The sequence below is a fragment of the Thamnophis elegans genome, chromosome 6 (genome assembly GCF_009769535.1).
Source record: "Thamnophis elegans isolate rThaEle1 chromosome 6, rThaEle1.pri, whole genome shotgun sequence".
In the NCBI taxonomy this organism is placed as follows: Eukaryota; Metazoa; Chordata; class Lepidosauria; order Squamata; family Colubridae; genus Thamnophis; species Thamnophis elegans.
Genome location: NC_045546.1, coordinates 25,739,152 through 25,760,716, shown reverse-complemented (window position 1 = coordinate 25,760,716; position 21,565 = coordinate 25,739,152). Strand labels below are relative to the sequence as shown.

Sequence of the window (21,565 nt, the reverse complement as noted above, 5' to 3'; positions counted from 1 at the left end):
TAACCAAAAGGGATGGGTGGATTAGGAATCACAAAATCATGAGTCACGGGATCAAATTAAGTCCAGTTAAGCTCACAGTTCCAGGGATCTCATTTGGACTTTCCCAGTTGAAGTCTGGGTGATATGTGTCTATGTGAACTATTTAAGAATCCTGTGGAGGACAGAAAATGATCTCAGGGCATATAGCTCTGAATGTGGTTCCTGCATATCGTTTTGAGTTTGTCAGGATTATTGCTTAGCATCTCAGGAACTATTATGGCAAAAAAGCAACTTGTTTACCTTGAACAATCTTTATACATCATTTACCCTGATGAGCAAAAAGCATATTCCACAGCTTGGCATAATCAACAAACTAAAAGTCTTCCTGAAATTAATGAAATGCATACTGTTTTGGGGATATTTTGCAATTTATTCAATTATTCAGTGTGCATTCATAATGATATGCTCTTCCTCAATCTTTTCTAAAGCTTGAACATCTGGCATCTCCTTTTCCACGTAGGAATCTAAACAATGTTAGAGATAAACATTAAGCATTATTTGATCAAGATGTGAAATAAAGGATATTGTATAATAGTTTGCACCCTCTGTTGAATATTCTTTCCTTGATACTGGAATGCAGATTTATCTCCTCCAGTCTGTTGGGCCCAGTGTCATCCTACTGAATTGCTGGCATAGTTTGATTAAGATCTTTCTTCTTCTTTCTTCTTTCTGTGGCTATTCATCAATTCCTGCAGCCTTCCAATTTGGTAATGATGAAAGTGCTAACAACCTAACTTCAACTTTAAGTATGAGAAGTTCTTGTAAGTAAGGAATATCTTCTAACATATTTAAAATTTTGAAATTTCTATTACATACTATTTCAGTATTCTTCTGTCTTTCTTTAATCTCCTTTGAATTAGTTACTATCAATCCATTATTGTCAATTTGAAGTTGAAATCCCTTTCTGGGTTCAGAAATCTTTTGAGAAACTTATCTCATTTTTCTGTGTCTGTTTCCATCTTCAGTGTCATTACAGAAGTTATTGTAATACTGCTTCTTTTTCTTTAAGAGCTCCCTGAAATTGTTTGTTCTTTCCTTGTCTTTCTTGGCTTTAATATCTCCTTTCTTCTTGGCAATTTCCATAGTTTGTTCTAACATCCAGTTCGCTGGTTCTCTTTCTTGGGTTTTAGCAGTGTCTGAAAAGATTCCTCCCTTATATTTCTAACTTTGCTATTCTTGTTCAGATGTTCTGTCAATTTAAACTTGAATTTGTTCATAAAACTAATCAACGTCTTGTTCTTCTGTATCATTGGTTTGAGCATAAATGTGAATAACTGTCATATTACAGGATTGTCCATCAGGTCTAATTGTTACTGTTCAATTATTGATAGCATTTTAGCCAAATACTATTCTTTCTATGCCCTTGCTGAATATACTGTTCCTTGTTGTTCATGTCCTGAGTAGTAAACAGTGGAATACTGGAAGTGTCCAATATACATTTCAATTTGCTAGTGTCTAAGATGTCAATGTGTATTCAATTCATTTCACCCTTCATTATGTTGAACTTTCTCAAGTTTATGCTTATATTTCATGTTCCCACTGTAATTCTATCTTTGCATCTTTTGAATTTCTTTTCCTACATGGAAATCTCAGCAATAGACATCTGGAAGATTTTAAACTACCCACATCATAAACACCATTATATTCCAAAAGATCCTCAGTTTTTCCTCAGTAGGAAGCCAGCATTTCCATTAATGTGGTTTTCTTGGTAAAATACAGGAGCAACTTTTTTGCCACATAGTATAAAATGATTCTTTTTCTGTATCTTCCACCTCTAACATTCTCTTATATAACCGGTGCCCAATTTAGATGCATACTTGACTGAAGCAGGCAGCCAGGATGATCTTCACACCTTTTTTTAAAAAAGTTTTTTATTTTTTATTTTTATACATCTCATTGCGTGAATGGTTTGATTTCTGGGTGTCTTCACTTTGAGAGTTCAATTTCCAAACCCCCTTTTCTTCTCTCCAGCTGTCTCCTGTTTCTCCTATTTCCTTTTCACATCTTTTAGAGTATTTCCCTTCTGTTCTACTCTCTTATTCACCATCAATTGTATTAGTATCTTCTTCTTGTTGCCTTTTTCTTGTTGATTTCCCGATTCTGCTGTCTTTTTTGCTCTTTCTGATGATTCCATTTTTTCCTCATTATCCTGTTCTTTATTGTTGTTCCTTGTATTATATTTTCTAGTTTTTTATCTATACATTCTATACAACAAAATATTTCCTTCATCTCCTTGTGTTGTTCTTTTATAAAATCCTTAATGTCTTGGTACATCAGCTCCATTTCATTGTCTCCACTTGCTTACATTTTACAATCAATCCAATTTAAGAAAAGAAGCCAGTTGTCCACGCCTCTTCCAATCACTTTGATTTGCTCAACAATATTCAGGGTCACTTGACTAAAGGTCTTGTTTATTATATGTCTCCAGTAATTTTTATAATTCAACAATGCAAAAGGACCCAAAGTCGCACAGTTCTCCTTTTAACAACAGATGGTGCTCAAACTTCAGCTTGTACTGCCTCTCTGCATAGTGCTGATTTTAATTATTTTAAATTTGTAAATCCAGGAGGGCAACATTTATAATAATAAAAAAATCTCCAGATCGAATTCCAGTATTTTTTAAAATACCTTTTCAATACCATGTCTTCACTTTGAGAGTTCACTTTTTTCCCTTAGTTTTCTTTCAAAAAACTTCTCTTCTTAAATATTCTGATTTTTTAATGTGCTTTTTCCGCTGCTAGCCAATAGTTCCAATATGCTTCCCCCTTGAATTTCTTGGGGTCACTTTTCAATACAAAATAGTCTCTTACCCAGTTCACAAGCCATTCACTTTCTCTACTCCTACACAGTCTTAGGTTTTCAGGCTGTCTTCGGCTTCAAGGCAGCCATGTTTGCTGCTGCTGCTCCCTGTTGTCGACTGAGGGGGCTTTCCTAGTCAGGGGGGAGATGCGTCTCCCTTCTACCTGCTAGGTGGTTCACCTTTGCTTCGCCACTCCTTTAGAATGGCTATAGTCCGAATTTGGACTCGCCAATAAGAAGATATCGGAACTGACCTTAGAGTTCATGAATTAGGCCTCCGAAGGCGCTGGAAGTCCACCTTCACACTTTGTATGACTCTATTGAGAGTATGTAAGAGTACACACACACACACACATACTTTTGAGAATATATATTCTAAGTATATGCTTCTGTAATTCTCTGCTCATCCTTTCCAATAAAAACATTCTATTCCCGCCTTAGCCATAAAAAACTGGCTGAGTGACTTTGGGCCAGTCACTTTCTCATAGCTCAAGTAATCTCCTAGGTTATTGTGTGGAGAATAGGAGGAGAAAGGTATGTTAGATATGTTCACCATCATGTGTTACTGGTAAAAATAATCAATGTAGCACAGCAGAAATTTCAGACAATCCTAATAACAAATTTTAACTGTAATGGAATTGGTAATCTACATCAGCAGTACCAGAACAATACTAAAACTTTTAAAAATGTGAATTAAAAAGTTTCTGATTATAATACTATTTGTTTCTACAGAGTTTAAATATATCATTTCTATTAAAAATGAATATACATTTTGAATAACAACAATCTAAGTTTTCTTTTCAAAATTTATTTTTCGGATGATGACAAGTTAGGTGAAAACAGAAATTCTGTGTTTCAACAACTGAAGCTTACCTCAAATTCTGCGTGTTTGTGTACATCTTCAGCTCTTTGTCTGTTCAAAATAAACTCTGCCTCATTTGCAACTCTTACAATGTGATCCTTCATTGCATGACACAATAATCTAGAGGGAAAAGTAAATTGATCTCAGACATGATACTTTGCATTAATCGCCAATTCATTTGTTTCATTAAAAAAAAATAATTTATTAATTATTTGTTTTGTCAAAACTCCAAAGCAATTTTTCATCAACATTCATCCTAATGGCCTAATTTTATAAAGTTTATAAGTTTCCTCTGCAATTTTTAACTCAAGCAAGCCACCTGGGCTTGTAAAATAACATATTAGTGAAAATGGCCCACTAGTGCATGTGTGTCAAACTCGATCATGTCACGTAACGTTCAGTGACTTTTTTGCCTTTGTGGAGCCAAGCTGGGCATAATCTGTACATGATGCATCTGGTCTGCAGGCCACCAGTTTGAGTCCATGCACTAGTGTATTGCTTGACCCTGATCAAGATCTCTCCCTTCCCCCAATTTTACTTTTTAGGAAAATATTGAAAAAAGAATATGGGAAGATAGCATGTAGAAAGCAAAGCTTCTGCCTGAAAATAAACTGTATTATCAATAATGCATTTGGGTCCTACTGAGATCCAAGAAACATTTTTAGATGTTGGCTGGCTGAAATCCATTACTTTTCTAAGTGGCCACATCAGTCATGATAACCATTATGTGATAGTCCCAAAAAGACACTATCAAACTTCTAAATATTCCCACTAATCCAAAAGAACACTGTTTTAGTTTCTTAATTTAAATTCAGGCTCATTAGTGACAAATTGAGTTAAAAACTTTGTGAAAAGCCCACATACGTAAAAAGCATAATCTAATCAACAAATTATTCTTTATTTTTTTAAATAAACACTATTACTTGGTTGTCGTATAAGAGTTAATATTAAAGTATGCCTGATGTAACTAAATACAATAAACATGTTATCACAGACTTCAGCAGATTTTAAACAATAACTCTTTAAAAAATTTTATTTTTTATATTGCTTCTTCAAGTGCAAATAGTTTTGGAGATACTTTGTGGATTAAAAAAAGTCTTCTAGTTGGCGTTTTCTTTTTCATAAGGTATACTGACTATTACAATGAATCATTCCAGTTCCTAAAGGAATGTTTCTGATTTCTGACAAAGTCAGAAAAGCAAATCATTCAGTTGCATTTTTTTTAATCAAGAGGATCTCAGATACTGTATGTTACTATCAAATTAGTTTTGATACATGAATTGTAAGGTGTCTTCCAGAAATCTTTATAATAAAATTCCTAGTTTTAATGAACTTGATGATGTAGAAGAATACTTATATCCAAATAATTTAATACAGCTTTGCAGAGAAATTGAACCCAATATCGAATGTTTAAGAGATGGAGCACCGAAATGGATGCACCTATTACATGAAATATCATATATGCGACAATTAGGGTCTTTCTTTCTTTCTTTCTTTCTTTTCCTTCCTTCCTTCCTTCCTTCCTTCATTTCTTTTTTTCTGTCTGTCTTTCTTTTTCTTTATTTCTTCTCCCTTTTTCTTTTTTATGTAAGTTGTGATAAGATTCACTTTATTTTTGCTAACTAAGGAAATCCTACATTAAGGTTTATGCAGTCATTTTCATGTAAAGTATTTCTACAAAAAATCAAACAAAAACAGGATCCTAACTTTTCTGTAATTTTAGTTGGACAGGGATTCAAAACCACAAATAGATTTTCAAAGGTTGTGTGCGATCTCGGGGATATATTTCCCATCATTACTTTCTAATGGACATTTCAACCTAGGTGGCAGAAGGAAGGTAATGTACTTCTGTAGACAGGTTCTATACAAGAATCATATTAAGCATACTAGTTAGACATCCTTATGTCTAATACAGTCCATATAATCCAATTAAGCTCCCAATGATTCTGGGCAGCTAAAGTGACCAAATGTGGAAAAGACTTTTATAGAATTACTGTGTGTTCCAAACCCAACTCCACAAGAAATTTAGTACCAGGAACATAGTTTTTCTTCCTTAATCAAGCTGTTTGAAGTTATCTTCAGACAGAAAAAAATAAAATAAAACAACTGATTCTAAGTGTGAGGCTTGCGGTTTAAAAAGTAATTTCTCACTAAACATCTGAATGTTCTTTCTGGAAAGGGAAAGAATGAATGCTTTCAAATCTTAATCAAATTTGTGCAGCTTTCTGAATACCAGAGGTGTAATAAACATGTCTTCAAGAATGACTTTATTCTTAGTCATGTGCTATTTCAGTCACACAGTGAATTTCTCAGGTACCAGGTTAATCAACCTAAGCTAGTTTTGAATATTTAATTTTTGATTTTCCACAAAATATCATCATTCTTCTATTAAGTATTTTTGTTATAGTGGGCTAAAAACAGTTATGTCATGATTCAGACTTTGCTTTCTTTTTTGTGACTTTTAGACTTATATAACTAATATTAGGCCCAAAAATGCACATTCACCCGCCTACTATTTGGGTAATCCTATAAACTTAACCAAGCAGAATGAAGTGAAGAAAGAAACTGCTGTTCTTTCTATCAAACTTTCCAAAGAAACCTGTAGATACTATACACTTAAGATAATGAACTCCCAAATCACCCTATTTATAACAGTGTTGGTAGTTTCAGAAAGATAAAATTCCTGTAAACCAGACAGAATATTTTTCTTGTTTTTTCTGACAGAGCAAAAGTGCTAAGTTCCCAGTTATTTTCAAAATGATAAGCTTCTGTGTATCTTGGGGTATTGCAGTCATCCATTTGTGATTTTTTTTATTATACTGCAACTTAAATTGAATTTACCTGTGCTCTCCAACTATTTTCTATATTAGCCCAACTGGGTATTTAAGAAAGGCAATCTTTTGATCTCTCTCTTAGGTCTGCAGCGAGGATTTCTGTCATGAAATTGGAGCTTTACCAGTCTTCATCTTTTTAAAGGGAATGTTTATGTCTCCCTTTTACTTTGCATCTATTCTTTATTTTATATTTTGAATTGAATTACTGATTTGCACATCTAAAATAATTAGATTTGTTGTATTTATTCCACGAAGAAATTATCTATATTTGTTCTGTATTTTACTTGTGTTAACTGGTATTTAATTGGAAAATACCATTGTATTTATATATTTTGGCAGCATTTAAAGATCCTATGAATTCTGGTAACCAGAACAGGGAAACTAAGTTCCAAATAATGCTGACAGGAATTCCACTTTAAAATGCAGCAACAATTTTGACTATATGAACTTGCAATTCTTTCCATGGACCTTATAACTCAGATAAAGCAAGCAGAGATGAAATTGGTATGGATATTTTTCTATTTTCTTTTTTTCTCTTCTCCAGGTACCAGGTGACTGCTGCTATTGCTGCTGCTGCTTCATTTTTAGCTACTGTCTCAAAAACAAATGTTTTGCTTGAGCTCAGATCTTAGTACTACTATTTGCTGATGAGAAAACACAGAACAATTCCAATCCTTTACCGTGAAAGAAAATGCCTGTGTTTTCTCAGTTTCAAATAAAGCACTGCAAAGCCAGAAAAAGGCCACTTTAATATGGAAGGATAAAAAAAAGATAAATGCCAAGAATACAGATACCACACATCAGCAATCCCTCTTTCAGTCAAAGAGTAGTCTCTCCTTTGCAAGATGGAACAGGCATGTCTTCAGAGCTTTCCTGAATTTCTCCTGCTCAACAAAATACACATTATGTACTTGGCCTCTCACTCACTCCCCAGCTGTTCCTCCTATTCTCATCAGGGACAGAGATATCCTCAAAACCTGAAATCTAGCTTTCATTTAGGCTCTTCCTTTCCCCAAAGTCTAAACCTGGTGACATCTTAGAGTTCTGAGTAAAGATCTCTGAATTTTGAGAGACTTCCTTTCTTGTAGGACTGCATTATAAATAGTCCTTTACATTTTAATCATCCACGTTGATTAGCATTATTTATCTGTTCATAAAAGCCTTAAGCTGTGAAACTACACACCTCGCTCACACTCTCACACAGGAAGATTTGGAAATGTGCTTTGGTCAAAGTACAGTGTCCCACGATATACTGTATGTTTGTATGTGTTCCTTTGGGTCAATGTTGACTCCTGGTGGCTGTTAAGACAGATTCCTGCAGTTTTCTTGGCAAGTCTTTGCCTTTTTCCTAAGACTTGGGACTAGAATATCCAGTTTCTAGCCCAATGCCTTAATTACTAGACCAAACTGACTCTCATTATACATGACAGTATCATTTTGAAACTGAAAATGGAGAGCAATTTTAAAACAGTATTGAGACTTGCATTAAAGAAATTGCATTATACATACTTCTGAACTCTGGAGACAAATAAAACACTTGTTTTTTAGGCTAGCCATGGAAGTGATTTTATATTTAATTGTAAGTTTTAACCTATTTATTATTGGCATTCTTCGTAATGACTTTTAATTTAATTGTATCTATTTATATTTACTTATTTATTTAAAAAGATTTGTAAGGCTTCCCATCTTTAATTAATTTTATTAAACACACTGCTGAGTGTGTTAATTAATTTAATTTTAATTGTGTTTAATAAAACTATTTTTTTTCCAAGAATCATCATGAATTATGGAACTTCTTTCAGTATTTTAAAAAGAAAAATGTAAGTTCTCTAGTTCTCAAATTCTTTTGCACTGTTCTTTGATCCACAATTTAAAATTCAATCATAAATGTATAGTAATTATAAGCAATTTTACAATCCATTAAGCTTGTTTTGTTTTAATTATAAAGCTCCTTTGTTAGATTCCTATAAATGATCTGCTTTATAATTTCAGGCTGTTTAAGGGAGCACTTTAATTCAAGTACACATTCATCAACTGTTTATGTCCTGTTAATTGTTGACAACAGCACAATTGCATTCTCTAGCTATGATTGATGAATAGCATTCACACTTTACCTATTAAGAAGAATAATATTTATAATAATTTGCTTTTTGCAGAGTAAAATAAAATTGATGAATTTTAAAAAGATGTTAAAAAAGAATAATTTTAACAATGCACATAAATGATATACATAACCATATCTAGATATCTATAGAGAAGTATAGATATAGATGATATATATAGTAGTAATTGATATAGAGGATATTTGTAGATATACATATAAATATAGAGGAATGTATGTAGAAAAATCAATGATTATTGCTGTAATTATTGTTTGATCAGTGGAAGAACACTATTAGCATTTTAAAGAAGGAACACAAAACTGAGATTTGTTCAGTGCCTATAAAACTGTAATCAGGTCTTCTAACATAAATTCCGCTATAGGCAGAAAAAATGTCTATATAACAAACGTTAGAAGCGATTACATTTTAGGAACAAGAAAAACACATTTCTTTTTTAATTAATCTATATTCTATATCCAAATATTCTTAATGATGTTAACCTCAGCTGTGGCTACTGATTTCTACTACAAATATTAGTACTTCATTCATATAGATTAGCATGGGAAAACTATATTACTTCTTCATTCAAAAATCAAATTAAAACATTTGCACAAAAAGATTATTCATATTTGCTCACAGTTAAAATAAAATAAATGCATATCTCTTTCTGAGTGAATCCAGCAAGAAAATTACAAAATATACCTATCAGAAAGACTACTGTTATAAATTAACATATTTCTTACAGCATGTTGTTTCATAAATTTTATAATTGCAAATAGTATTTTAAGTTACAAAACAAATTAAAAATCAGAGGTTTTTAGAAATTCTCAAAACAGCTGCTACCATTTGTTTACTTCTACATATAATGATGCAAATAATATATTAGTGCAACAAAAAAACAAAAATGCTGTAAATAATTACTAATATTTAAATATTTCTTTAAAAAGATAATTTTATTTTTTCCTAAAAATACTAAACTTACTATGTATAATGTTACAGTATTATGAACAAAACTAACAGAACTAGATTTCATCCAGAACATTAACTCTTTCCATAATACCATAGCACACATAAAATTTATATCTGATGTTAAAATACCTGAAAATAGCATTGGGAATTATGATAAAAATAGCACTTCCTCCTTAATGCATAAAAACACTATGAACAGGATGCTCCAAGGCAGATGGAGTGACAGATGGATTATAGATTGGGTTACGCAGAATCTGTCTGGGGAAAAAAAACCTGTGCTGCCCTTGTAAGATGATGTTTAGTTCTCACATAAATCTTATAACTATTGCATAGGTATTCTAAAAAAATAAACATAGAGTTCATTGTTTCAACATTTCATGTATAAACAAATTGAGTGTTTTATGCCAAACATCTCTACTGTAAAACTGTTTAATTAAAATATTTCATTCTCTGGTATTTTTGTAGCAGATGGTGAAGATATTGTCTAATGGAATTAAATACAAAATGACTACTGGTCCAAAGATTTTAAATTAATTACCTTCCTTCATTGATGAGCTCAATAAAAGCAAGTCCAGCATTCTTCTGAATAGAATTTTGCCATTCCTAAAAGAGAGGAGGAAAAAACACTAAATTTTAGAAAGTGTCAATTCTTCTGAAAATGTAATTATTTTTATCAATTTAAAATATTCAGAACTTTGATTTACATTATTTTTATAGGCACTATAGTTTATTGAAATGTAATACAGTACTGTCCATTGTTCAAGGGCATCAGATATCTAAATCGAAAATAATAGACCCACTTGTGAAATTTTCTTTTGATCATCATTAAAAAATAACCTTTGCTGATGAATTTTCAAATAATAACATTTTAAACTATACATTTTATAAAATTTTAGAAAATAAATATATTTTATTGTATGTTTTTATAGTTCAGTTGTGGATGAAATTCTAAAAATGATGAAATTACATTCTACTCAGTTTCTATAACCAGGCTTGACAGTAGATAGTGGTTCTTTCAAGATGTAATCTCTTCCTCAGAACTTGGTAGAAGACTGTCAAATATAACTTATCTAGAGTATAGACTATAAAGCTGAGAAAGGCAGGCCTTATATGTACAACTACGATCTAATATTGAAACTCTAAGCTTTGTCTCCCTGCCATCTTGATTCAATAGATATTTTGCTGGCTTCTTGCTGGCTTTGTAAAGCAGAGGAGACATATCTGGATATCTATTTTCTTTAAGAAACATATTTTTTTCTCCTTAACTGCTTTCCTTTCTAATAACTGTTTAAAAGAGAACTATAACATATGAGATTAGTTTAATTATAATTTAGTGCTATGAGTCATTCTCTAATGTCTAAAGTCAGTAGAGATTTGCAAGCTAGTCATGCCATTGAGTCCAACAAAGAGTTACCACATACCATATTTTTTGAAGTATAAGATGCACCAGAGTATAAGACCAAGATTTTGAAGAGGCAAATTAAAAAAATTTTTTTGCATTCTGCAGACCTCCCCAAAATGGCCCTTTTTCACAAACGGACTGTTTTTTCCAAAAAAAAGAGGGCATGAATAGCCTTCAGGAGCCTGTAGAGTGCTCCTGGGTGGTGATGGGGAGCAAAAACGAGCAAAAAATGGCCAATTTTTCACAAAAACGAGCACATTTTTTGTCAAAAAAAGGGCATGCATAACCTTTAGGAGGCTTATAGAGTGCTCCTGGGGGCTGGGGTGCAAAAAGCAACCTGTTTTTTGCTCAATTCTGCCCTCCCCAGCCCCCAGGAGCACTCTGGAAGCCTCCTAAAGGCTCTGCAGAACCATTTTGGTTTCAGGAGGCAAAAAAATGCTGTATTCAGTGTAGAAGATGCACCCAGATTTTCAGCCTCTTTTTTGAGGGAAAAGGGTGCATCTTATACTCCAAAAAATATGGTAGTTGGTACAAACAAGCCAACTAATCATACTTAAACTTAACCTAAATTTAAGCTAAGGATTCAGATGATGTCTAAATTGTGGTTAATTTAAAAGGGAACTGGAATGTTCTGATTTTCTTATTCTAACCCACGAGAGAAACACATGAAAATGGAACACATAAGCCAACTTGGTTTATTAATAAACCAGCTCATAGAATTATAGATATTGACATAAGATCCTAAATCCTCTTAAATAGATTACTAGTAAGGATGCGACAATAATTGTTCTTCACCTAGCTCTTTTTAATGCAGAGGTTAAAAACTCTTATCTTAGTCAATTGGTCAATCTTCTGAAGAATTCATCTAGAAAACTAGCCATAACATGGGTTTTTCTAACCATATTTTTAATTTCTCCCAAAAGTATTTCAATAGATTTTGGGCATATTATGAAAAACAATAGAGCAATGCAATTATCTCAAGTTCTTAAGGCAGAACATACAAAACAGTGCATATTTCTTTGTGTTGAATTTAAAAACAAAAAAAAGAATAACCCTAGTTCCTGCTAGCTCATGCTGTCTTAACATCAAGACTATTTCTGTTTGCAGAGATAGAATGATTACTGTACAATGGACTGGAAAATATAGCAGAATATATGTGATTCAGGTAGAGTTTGATTCCATGTTTTTAACTAATCTGCTAACATCCAATGACATTTGCAAAGTATTTCAAATATGTCATTTCCACCTATTGTATTTTTCCCCACATCGTCACTTAAAACAGAGTAAGGAACAAGATACTAATAGATCAGGAGCCAGTTCCATCATTGCAATTCATCCTGACAGATAGGTTTATGTGTGTCCTGGCCTCATGAACAGCAGCTTCTTATCTGGGTTATTAGCATACTAAATATGTCAAACTAATTTCATGGCCATAAATATAGTCCAAGGTTAGAACCAAAAGCAAGTTCACCGTCCAAAGATCAAGTAAATAGGGTAGTCCAAAGGAAAGTCACAATGAAATGTCAGATACTTATTTCTTTCTCTTTTTTTAACCACAAGAGTTACAAATCCCACTTATATGGAACCACCTAGCCAAGAGTTGAGAGGAATCAAGAAAATGATAGACTGGAAGTCTTGGGGGAATGGAGGTGGAGAAGGTTACAAGATAGTCAACGGTTCATATTTGATTGGTTTTCTACAATCAGATTGTCTCAAAGGTACTTTTTCCAAGCACTTTCTTGGGTTTTTTTGTCCTTTGAAAACATTTTGTTTTTCCAGGAAGCTTTTCCTATTTCTCTCTCTCCCTTGTCTTAAACACTTATTGAAATGCCATAATCTTGATGGATCATTCCTAATGTTCTTGGCCAATAATAAAGCTACTCAGGTCACTATTTTCTGGACCTCAATGCTATATAATGTCACATATGTATTTTAAATTCCTTCTATGTTTTAATTTTTATATCTGTCATGTAGTGATTGAATGTTTTCATTATTTAGATTGTTATACTAATTTTAAATATTATATTTCTATTTTTAATGTAAGATGCTTTAGATTTGTAAAATAATTAATTAATTAACTTTGTCTCCCCCTCATTTGATAGTATCTTGAGATCTGGATGTGGTAAACTTCTTCTCTGGATAGGGATGATGGAATCGGTTGCAAGCTCAGCATAGCTGCTGGGGTCTGTAAGTATTGCATGTGGCTCTTGGGATGCCCACCCTGGTTACTGGTTTTATCTCAGAACAATTCTTGAGATACTATGATGCAAAAAAGGGGGAGGGGAGTTGAACTATTCAGCATGCAATTCATTAAAATCTCTCTGTTTGGTACAAATGTCAACTAATAGTTGCATTGCTTAAAACAGTACAAATGGTGCCTAAAGGTTGGATTAATTGGTTGCTGCCCATTTCGGAATTAACTGACGTTTCTAAGACTATTATATACCATGCCTCACAGTAATCTAATCCGGATGCATGAAGCATAACGATTAGGTCAGAGGAAAAAAATGCAGCAGGCATAACAATACAAGCTATCATAAAGCATTGTCTTCTTCCATCATATTGGAATATTAAGTAGCAACACTATAAACAAGAACACAGTCAAGTTTTAACTCTGAAGCTCTCTTGAATATCGATGCTGTAAGAAAATGACTTCTGTTAGTTACATGCCTTTACGACTACATGGAAGGACTTTATAGATCTGTTATTAGTTTGGGGTAGGAATTATTTATTTTTAATTTAAGATTAATTAAGATAACCTTGAATAACTTTTTAAAAAGCAGTACCTGTCTTAAATTTACTCAATGTATTATTGAGTCAATATATCATATTAATATTACTATCCAAACAGATTATTATATGGGTATTTCTTTTAAGTATTATCCTCCGCTTTAGAATAAGAGTTCAAAAATATAGTACAGTAGAATTCTTTTGTATTCTCTTCAAATGAATCTCATAGCAATTCTTATCTATTATTTTTTTTTTATTAGCAATCAAACACTTCTTAAATATCCAAGTAACATTTCAAAAGTGATCTTATAGTATATATGAAAGTAAACTTATTCTAAAATTGGAACTGCAATTAATCAGAAGAGACATAAATGTTGTAAATGTATTTTAGCATCTCCAAACAGAATCAAGGAGCAGTTTCTATACTTTAGCATCTGCTATATTAAACAATTATTATATTTAAGCCTGATACTTTATTTCTGCCACTAATGGGTCTAATAGAGAAAAATGTTTTATTTTAATGTTGTTATTTACAATGGAAAGATGAAGACCCAGTTGAAATAGCATAATTATATTTGAATATATTACTACTCTGAACAGAAATTTTTTACAACAATCTGGAAATACTTAGAATCTATTATAGTTCCTGAAGCAAAAAAGAAAAGAAATATTAATGAATATCAAATATCCTTTTAAAAAGGAAAACCAAACTTTGGGGAAAATGTCATGGTTTGTTTGAGAAATCTACTACAAAACTGTACCACAGCTGTGACATATAAAACTAGCAAACAAAGACTAGTTAATAAAGGACAGATATTGTCAAAATCACCATCTTAATCTCACCCACTCCTGAAAATTAACCCAATTAAAGTGTATTGAATATGTGGTTATTTATTATAAATTTTGTAAGGATGTTGCAGATCAAATCAATCCAAGTATCAGGATCATATTTGGGAAATGCAGAGGGTTAGTACACATAAAAGAAAACTATTGTAAAAGGACAATAGTAAAAGTGGTTTCTCAGTGTCGAATAATGCAATATCCCTATAGGAGTTCCTGTAAAGCTTAAAGCAAATTTTTCACAAACACATAATTCCTCTGGGGACAGTCTTGATTGCATATCCTTCAGAGTCTAAAAACCTGCCCATATGAACTGAATTATCCATGACATGTACCTTCAGACGTTTGTAATGTGATATTTCATGTAAATTTAGACCATACCTTGGACATGAGCCGCTGGCAATGTTAAGTTTACTCAGGAGCTCAGATAAGAAAAAAAATGACATCCTTGCTAATCTGTAGTCGTTAACATGGAATTTCCAAATAAAGAGCATAAAAGCATCTAATTTGCTGTAGCAAATGAAAAGAAAACAAACTTTGCATTTCCCTTTCCTTTTCAATGTCTACTATTACCCTAGTTTATGTAAATAAACGTCTTCAAAAGCCTTCTCAATCATCTATCTTTTTGAAGATACATTTATCTTCAAAACAGACCGCTAACACAGATTGCAAAGTGCAATTAATTTTGAACAAAAAAAAATCAAAATCTCAAACGTATCACCAGTATTTGGGGTGAGGGGGGAATAACACTGTGAATTGTAGGCATTGTGTTTCTCTACCAACAAAAGGCTTTTTTCTTACACAGGAAATTTCCCTCAATGAAAATAGAGATGATATTTTACTTATCTTCCTTTCTCCCTACAATAGTTATTTTTCCAAATGCCCCAAGATGCTTGGAGGAAACTTCAGTTCTAGGGAGAATATACAAAAAACTAGGGAGCTGGCACAAAAATACATTCTTTTACTGAAAGTAATGATTAAACAGGCTTCAGTCAATAGGACTGAAAAACTATAGAATCAAACTACAGAAAAGCCCATTGAATATTCAGAAGATTAAAAATATAAAGTTAAAACCTCAATGAAATGTTTTAATATGAAATCTAATGTTAGAAAAATATCAGGTTTTTTAACGCCTCTAGCTTTGTTTTGCTCTTATTTTAATAGCTAACATTCGTTACTACTACTGCTTTTACAAATGATTACACTGGTCTCGTGAAATATTTTTATAGACATACATGTCATTTAGCGACCACAACTGGGACTGGCAACTTGGTTATGATAGGCTATTCAAAAAAATAATCAATGTGGGAGTATGGGACAGTATCTCTGTAATATCTGAAACCCAATGGGGATGTCTTACCTCTTTCTTGTAAAAAGAAGAATCTGTCTATATTACAGATTGAGCATTATTCATACAGCTGGCTGTATTCCAATTTACATGTATGTTTCATGCAGTTCATCCTTAACTACTTTTCTGTTCCACTATATATTTACCATTTCATCCTCAAAAGTAAAACATTTTAAGAACCTCCTTTCCTGTCCACAGAATGAAATAATGCAGGTTTTTTTCTACCAGCTACCATCATTCTAAACAAGTAGCCTATTTCCCAGGTAGACTGCTTCTGTGTACCACCAGCTGAGAAAAAAAATGGATTAGATTATGTCCAAAGTATGTTCCAATTACCCTTGGCCTCCAGGACAAGGAGGACAGGATGTTGGAAGAGAGCCAACTTGGCTCTCTATATCCTAACTAGAAGTGAAGCCATAAAATGATTGTATGATACGGCTTCATATTTCATGAAGAACAATAAAATCATTAGAAAAAGGTAATGAGCTGTATGTGTGAAAGTGAAAGTTCTACTAGATGTATACTGTTTCTACCACTAATATTTTATGTGTTGGAAAAGACATAATTTTAAAAAGAATATTGTTACAATATATATGCATCAACTTAAAATATTATTTTTCTTGTTATATTTTTAATCAATTAAGAATTCCTTCTTCGGGTGATGGTCAATTCTCAACTTTTATTTTTAACTTCTAGAAAGTAGCTAAGCATTTTATGTCCTTATTAGAAATCTGTTGAATCTTCCTCTTCTTAATAAGAGAATTCATTAACATCATTTGAAACACTGAGAGGATTTCCTCTTAACAGAGTACAACACTTTAAATAAAGTATTCTCATGATTGTGGGGCAGCTGTGGAAGAGAATAAGGTGAACTTGGGAAAAAGAGACAACTATTTTAATGTATTGAGGTAAGTTGATTCACTTGCATTTTTGAATAATTACTTTAAGCACTATCTGGAGGTCAGATCTGAAGCACTGTACAGTTCTATGGTAGACTCCAAACAGTTCTAGAATTTAAAAAATTGAGCATTTTCTTTATTTTGTGAAACTACAAATAAAATATCTGATCTGATATTTGGGGGCAGAAGTAAAGTGAAAGTTTATTATAAGCCTGTCTAAGACTTTCTTTAAAATAATATATTTAGTTGGAATGTATATAAATATTATCTACATATATATTCCAGGATAACATTTCAAATTTAAAAACAATTGCTTTGTTTATTGCACAAATTCTATATAAGGATGAAGGGAAGGTGAAAAAGCAAAGAAGCTTGAATTTCTCACTCTTTCCACAATCAATATTTGAGGCACATTACATCTCTAGAGTCCTTAATGGCAGGAATTCCTGGAGCCAGCAAATGCGTAATGTTAAACCTATGATTAGATGATGAGACCATCAAAACACACTAAGCTGTAATGCAGCATCCCACTTTATCTCTGTGAGCTGCAGTTAAAACAAGGAGCAGGAAAGAATATATTGTATTAGTCCAGTCTAAGCATCTACCAATGAACAGCTTGTGAGAGAATTCAGTGGACTTAAATATTTGGGACTTTCTCGAACCAAGGATTTAATTATTATATAACAAGTTTTAAAAGTTTTTTTGCAAGAAAAGTTTTGAAACTCAACCACAATGAAAGTTACAAATATATACATCTTTATTTAGATGTTTTTGACTGCTAGAAAAAGTCCTCCCCTCCCTCCCTCCCTCCCTTTCTTTCTTTCTTTCTTTCTTTCTTTCTTTCTTTTTTGATGTTTTGAAGAATCAGTTTGTGGATCAGCAAAATGTGAGTAAGCATATTTCAGACTTAATTCTCATTTATGGTAGCACTGTACATGTTAACTTCTGCAAATATAATTTTATTATTAAAATGTGAATCTACATTTTAATAGCAAGCATACAGCTATTATGAATTTCGCATATTTCCAGGAATAAGCACTTTAAATATTATTTTATATTGTTTATTAAAGGGAATATAAAGTGTGGAAAGAAGTAACCCTATTCAAATCAGATATTAAATTATTTGAAAAAAATAATATACCAAATTAAAATGACAGCTGATACTTCATTTGAGAGTAATGCTTACCTTTTTAATTGTTATCTATTAGAATAAAAACAAAGTCACATCTCCAGATTGATACTTTAGATGGTCATTTTTCCTGAACATATGTTATGCGTGTCCTACAGGAATTGACCCAATGATTCCCAATCGTGCACATTATTTCTATCCATGTGCATATCTGCAATGCGTTTTAATCATATGCTTCCAATTGTCTATTATGTGATACATTGCTATTTATCAATATCAAAATTTTCTGATGTCATGTCTTATTTTAACTAGCTTTCACAGGCAATGTTGTCAAAAAGGAATACAAACCAAATAAATAAATTGCTAATAATTTCTAATAAATTGCTGACATCACACTATATTGAATTTTCTGTTGTTGAAATCAGTTATAAATATTTAATTATGTATTATTTTGTTAAGGCTTTATCAATTGGATAGCACCATATTTTCTTGAAGTCATATTCAATGATTATTTAAACAAAGAAAAATAAAGGTGTCTTTATAATGGAGTTTATAATACCAGCTCTATAACAGTGTCAAATAGTTACTTTTTCAATATACAGTCTAATAATCTGTACGTCTAATAAGTATATTTCTCCAAAGGAAAAAAATGAAAGTAGTATTTGTAAAAACTAGGAATCACCTTACTTGTGAACAAAGAAGCATAACAAGTTCAACCACTGAGGTGCTTGATTTCATGCAAACCAGTCCTGTAAAAAATAAAAAGAAGGATTAATTCTGCAAAGCACTAACTATAAGAGGCAATGTTAAATTGCTTTTTTTTTCAAATCATTACATAGGTCAGATTTTGTAACATTTCAGTAGGATATATCTAGGAAGATTTCTCAGAATAATCTCCAATTATCTTAAATCAGAAACCATTTGTGATCCAATTATATGTGTTTTCCATTCAATAGTAAAGTCAACTTTATATTATATGAAACATGGAAAGAGCTACAAACTGGCACAAAAGGAATTATATGCATTTTAGAAATATGGAGCCATGCCATTTGCTCAATTAAATATACATGCCTAAGAACAGATTATTTCTATATTGATTGATTGACTGATTGAATGAATGAATGAACTAACGAATGAATATCCCATGTTGTTCTTTTATTTGAAGATTCGAGGCAACTAGTATATAATGGAATATATATGGAGTATATATGGAATATATACTCTAGTGCCAAAGCAAAATTCTTGAGTTTTAATTTAATTTAAATCCATGTTATGCCCCATTCTGTCCTGGAGGTTTCATCAGTTTAAATACCATGCCATATTTTGAATTAAAAAAAATAGTTCTAATAATTAGGCTGCCTTATGCATCCTTTCCATTTTGCAGATATTGTAGAAGTACCACAGTTATTCTGGCGAACACTTTACTTGCCTACTTTGCAGATACAAATTCTATTTCAGATAAATAGCATACACAACAGAAAGTATTATACAGTGTCCACTATATTTTTAAAATTATGTTCATGTTTCTCTCCCAGTTAATATAAATGTCTATTTACTGTATATTAAGTAGAAGAGAATGTTTTCCCTGTATACTACTGAATTTCCAATAGGGTGATTTATATATTAGTTAGAGATCCATACTTAAGTTTAGCTGAGAGTAAATTGAATCATTCAGTGGTGGATAGATGGATGGGTGGAAGGAACAAAGTTTTCATTCCTGAATTAATATAAATTTGATTCTTTGCTCTTAAAACGATAAGGACTAGAAACCTCTCTGACTAAGAGCTGTTGCACACAGAAATATAGCTAATTGAAATATACATATAAAAAAAGTGAAGAGGAACATCTGTTTGCTAGAAAACTGATGAAGAACATTATTGGCAGGTCAGTCTTTCACCAATATTTTTCACAAATGTTTTTTGTCAAAGATAGCTGGCGATTATGGGAAGCTGAATCAAGTTTTGCACAATCAGGAGACGTCTCAATAAGACCTCTCTGTTAAAGCAGGATAGGTGTGTATAGGGTAAGCCTCTTCTGAATTAGTTTAGAGGATTAGTTAATTAAGAGTTAGTTAATTAGTTAATTAGAGGAGGAGGAGAATTGCAGAGTGAAAAATATGCAGGTTACAAATTTTCAAAGGTCATTTATGGACTTTTGCCAAAACATTACCAAGATAGTCTTTCAATTTTAGTTCTGCAGGTTTTCATAATAATAAAAAAACACAGTAGCCTTAATACCCCATGTGTATTCAAAATAATGTTTGACTTAGTAACAGCATTGATAAATTTAATCTTTAAATGAATATCTTTCAAAGGTAAAAATAAAAATGTCATTCAGAATTATCGTCAAATATATATGCACTTTTCTGGAAATTAAATGCATTCCTTCAATGAAAATAATTACTCATAGTTGTAGTTTCAAATAGATATACTGAAAATTGTTTTAAACAGGCATAAAAAAAGAGTCACTGGGGATAAAAGTGTTCCTATACAATTTATATTTATTTCAAATAATGGATAAATACTGATTTGCTTGCAATCCTATTTATTGTACAGTAAGCAGAATAAGTTAAAGAAAGATATCATACAGTAATTCCATTCTATCAGATTTATAAGCTGACCAGTGGTGGGTTGATAACCGGTTTACTACCGGTTCACTTGTGCTCACGCAGAAGTGTCCGGAGGGTGGGCGGAGCCTCCCACCATCACCACTACCAGTTCAGCCAAACCGGGCCAAACTGGGAGTGACCCACCTCTGAATCTGACAATTAATGAAATATGAAATAAATGTAAAAATCTCATTTGAAAAGGCAACTGGTATAGTTGATCAGGTTCATGAACAAAAAAGAGAATAAAAAGATTAATGGGGCACTTATCACTTCTAAACTACTTCTATTAGACAGCTGACAAAAAGGAGCGAAACAGAAGAGAACATAATCAAATTCTCATAATTAAAATGGCTACGTATATTAATAATATTAATAAGCTTCTCTAATCTTGGATACTTTGTGGTTTATTTTACACAGAAGTGTACATATGTAAGTAATGTGTACAAAGACACAGTACTTACATATGCACAATTCTTATATTAGAGATTTTTCACACATTCTGGTAAAACTCCAGATTTTGTGATTAAAATCAACATAATGAGAGCTGCAGAATGATACAAATAGTACTCCATTGATAAGTTTAAGAAGTCACTACTTAGTCAATTGCTTCTTGAACTACTAACAAACTTGCTATTTTCTTTATGCTGTATAATTTTTTAAAAAAACAACTACGTGCTGTGCTGTTGTAGCTTGCAAGACACCATGGGCTTTAAACTAATCATGATATATATTAACTCTAATACCCCAAATGATAGTTCAGAACATTCATCTAAAGAACAATCTGGAGGACACACAAGACGTTTCAAGGAGGGGGCAGCAACTCTTGTGAATTAGCAATACAGAGTTGTAATATCTGAGACTGGAGCTTTATAAAATTTAAAATGAGACCAAAGAAAAAACAAGAGGAACATCAGTCAGAGATATCCCAAAGGTGCTTTTTCAAGAGGCAACTGGACTTTCTTGTTTTTCTTTGAAGACCTTTAGTTTCTCATCTAAGAAGCTTC

General features: G+C 32.2%; 1 protein-coding gene across 2 annotated transcripts in view; it reads right to left on the bottom strand.

Annotated features, from left to right (window-relative positions):
- The window catches only part of NBEA (neurobeachin), a 384,945-nt gene that overhangs the window by 211,353 nt on the left and 152,027 nt on the right, over positions 1–21,565 (bottom strand). For both annotated transcript variants that reach the window (XM_032219812.1, XM_032219813.1), the window contains exons 35-37: positions 18,641–18,702; positions 10,144–10,208; positions 3,712–3,820 (exon numbers count right to left, since the gene is read on the bottom strand). In XM_032219812.1, coding sequence (XP_032075703.1) covers positions 3,712–3,820; positions 10,144–10,208; positions 18,641–18,702 — 236 coding nt within the window. The remainder of the gene's footprint in view (positions 1–3,711; positions 3,821–10,143; positions 10,209–18,640; positions 18,703–21,565) is intronic.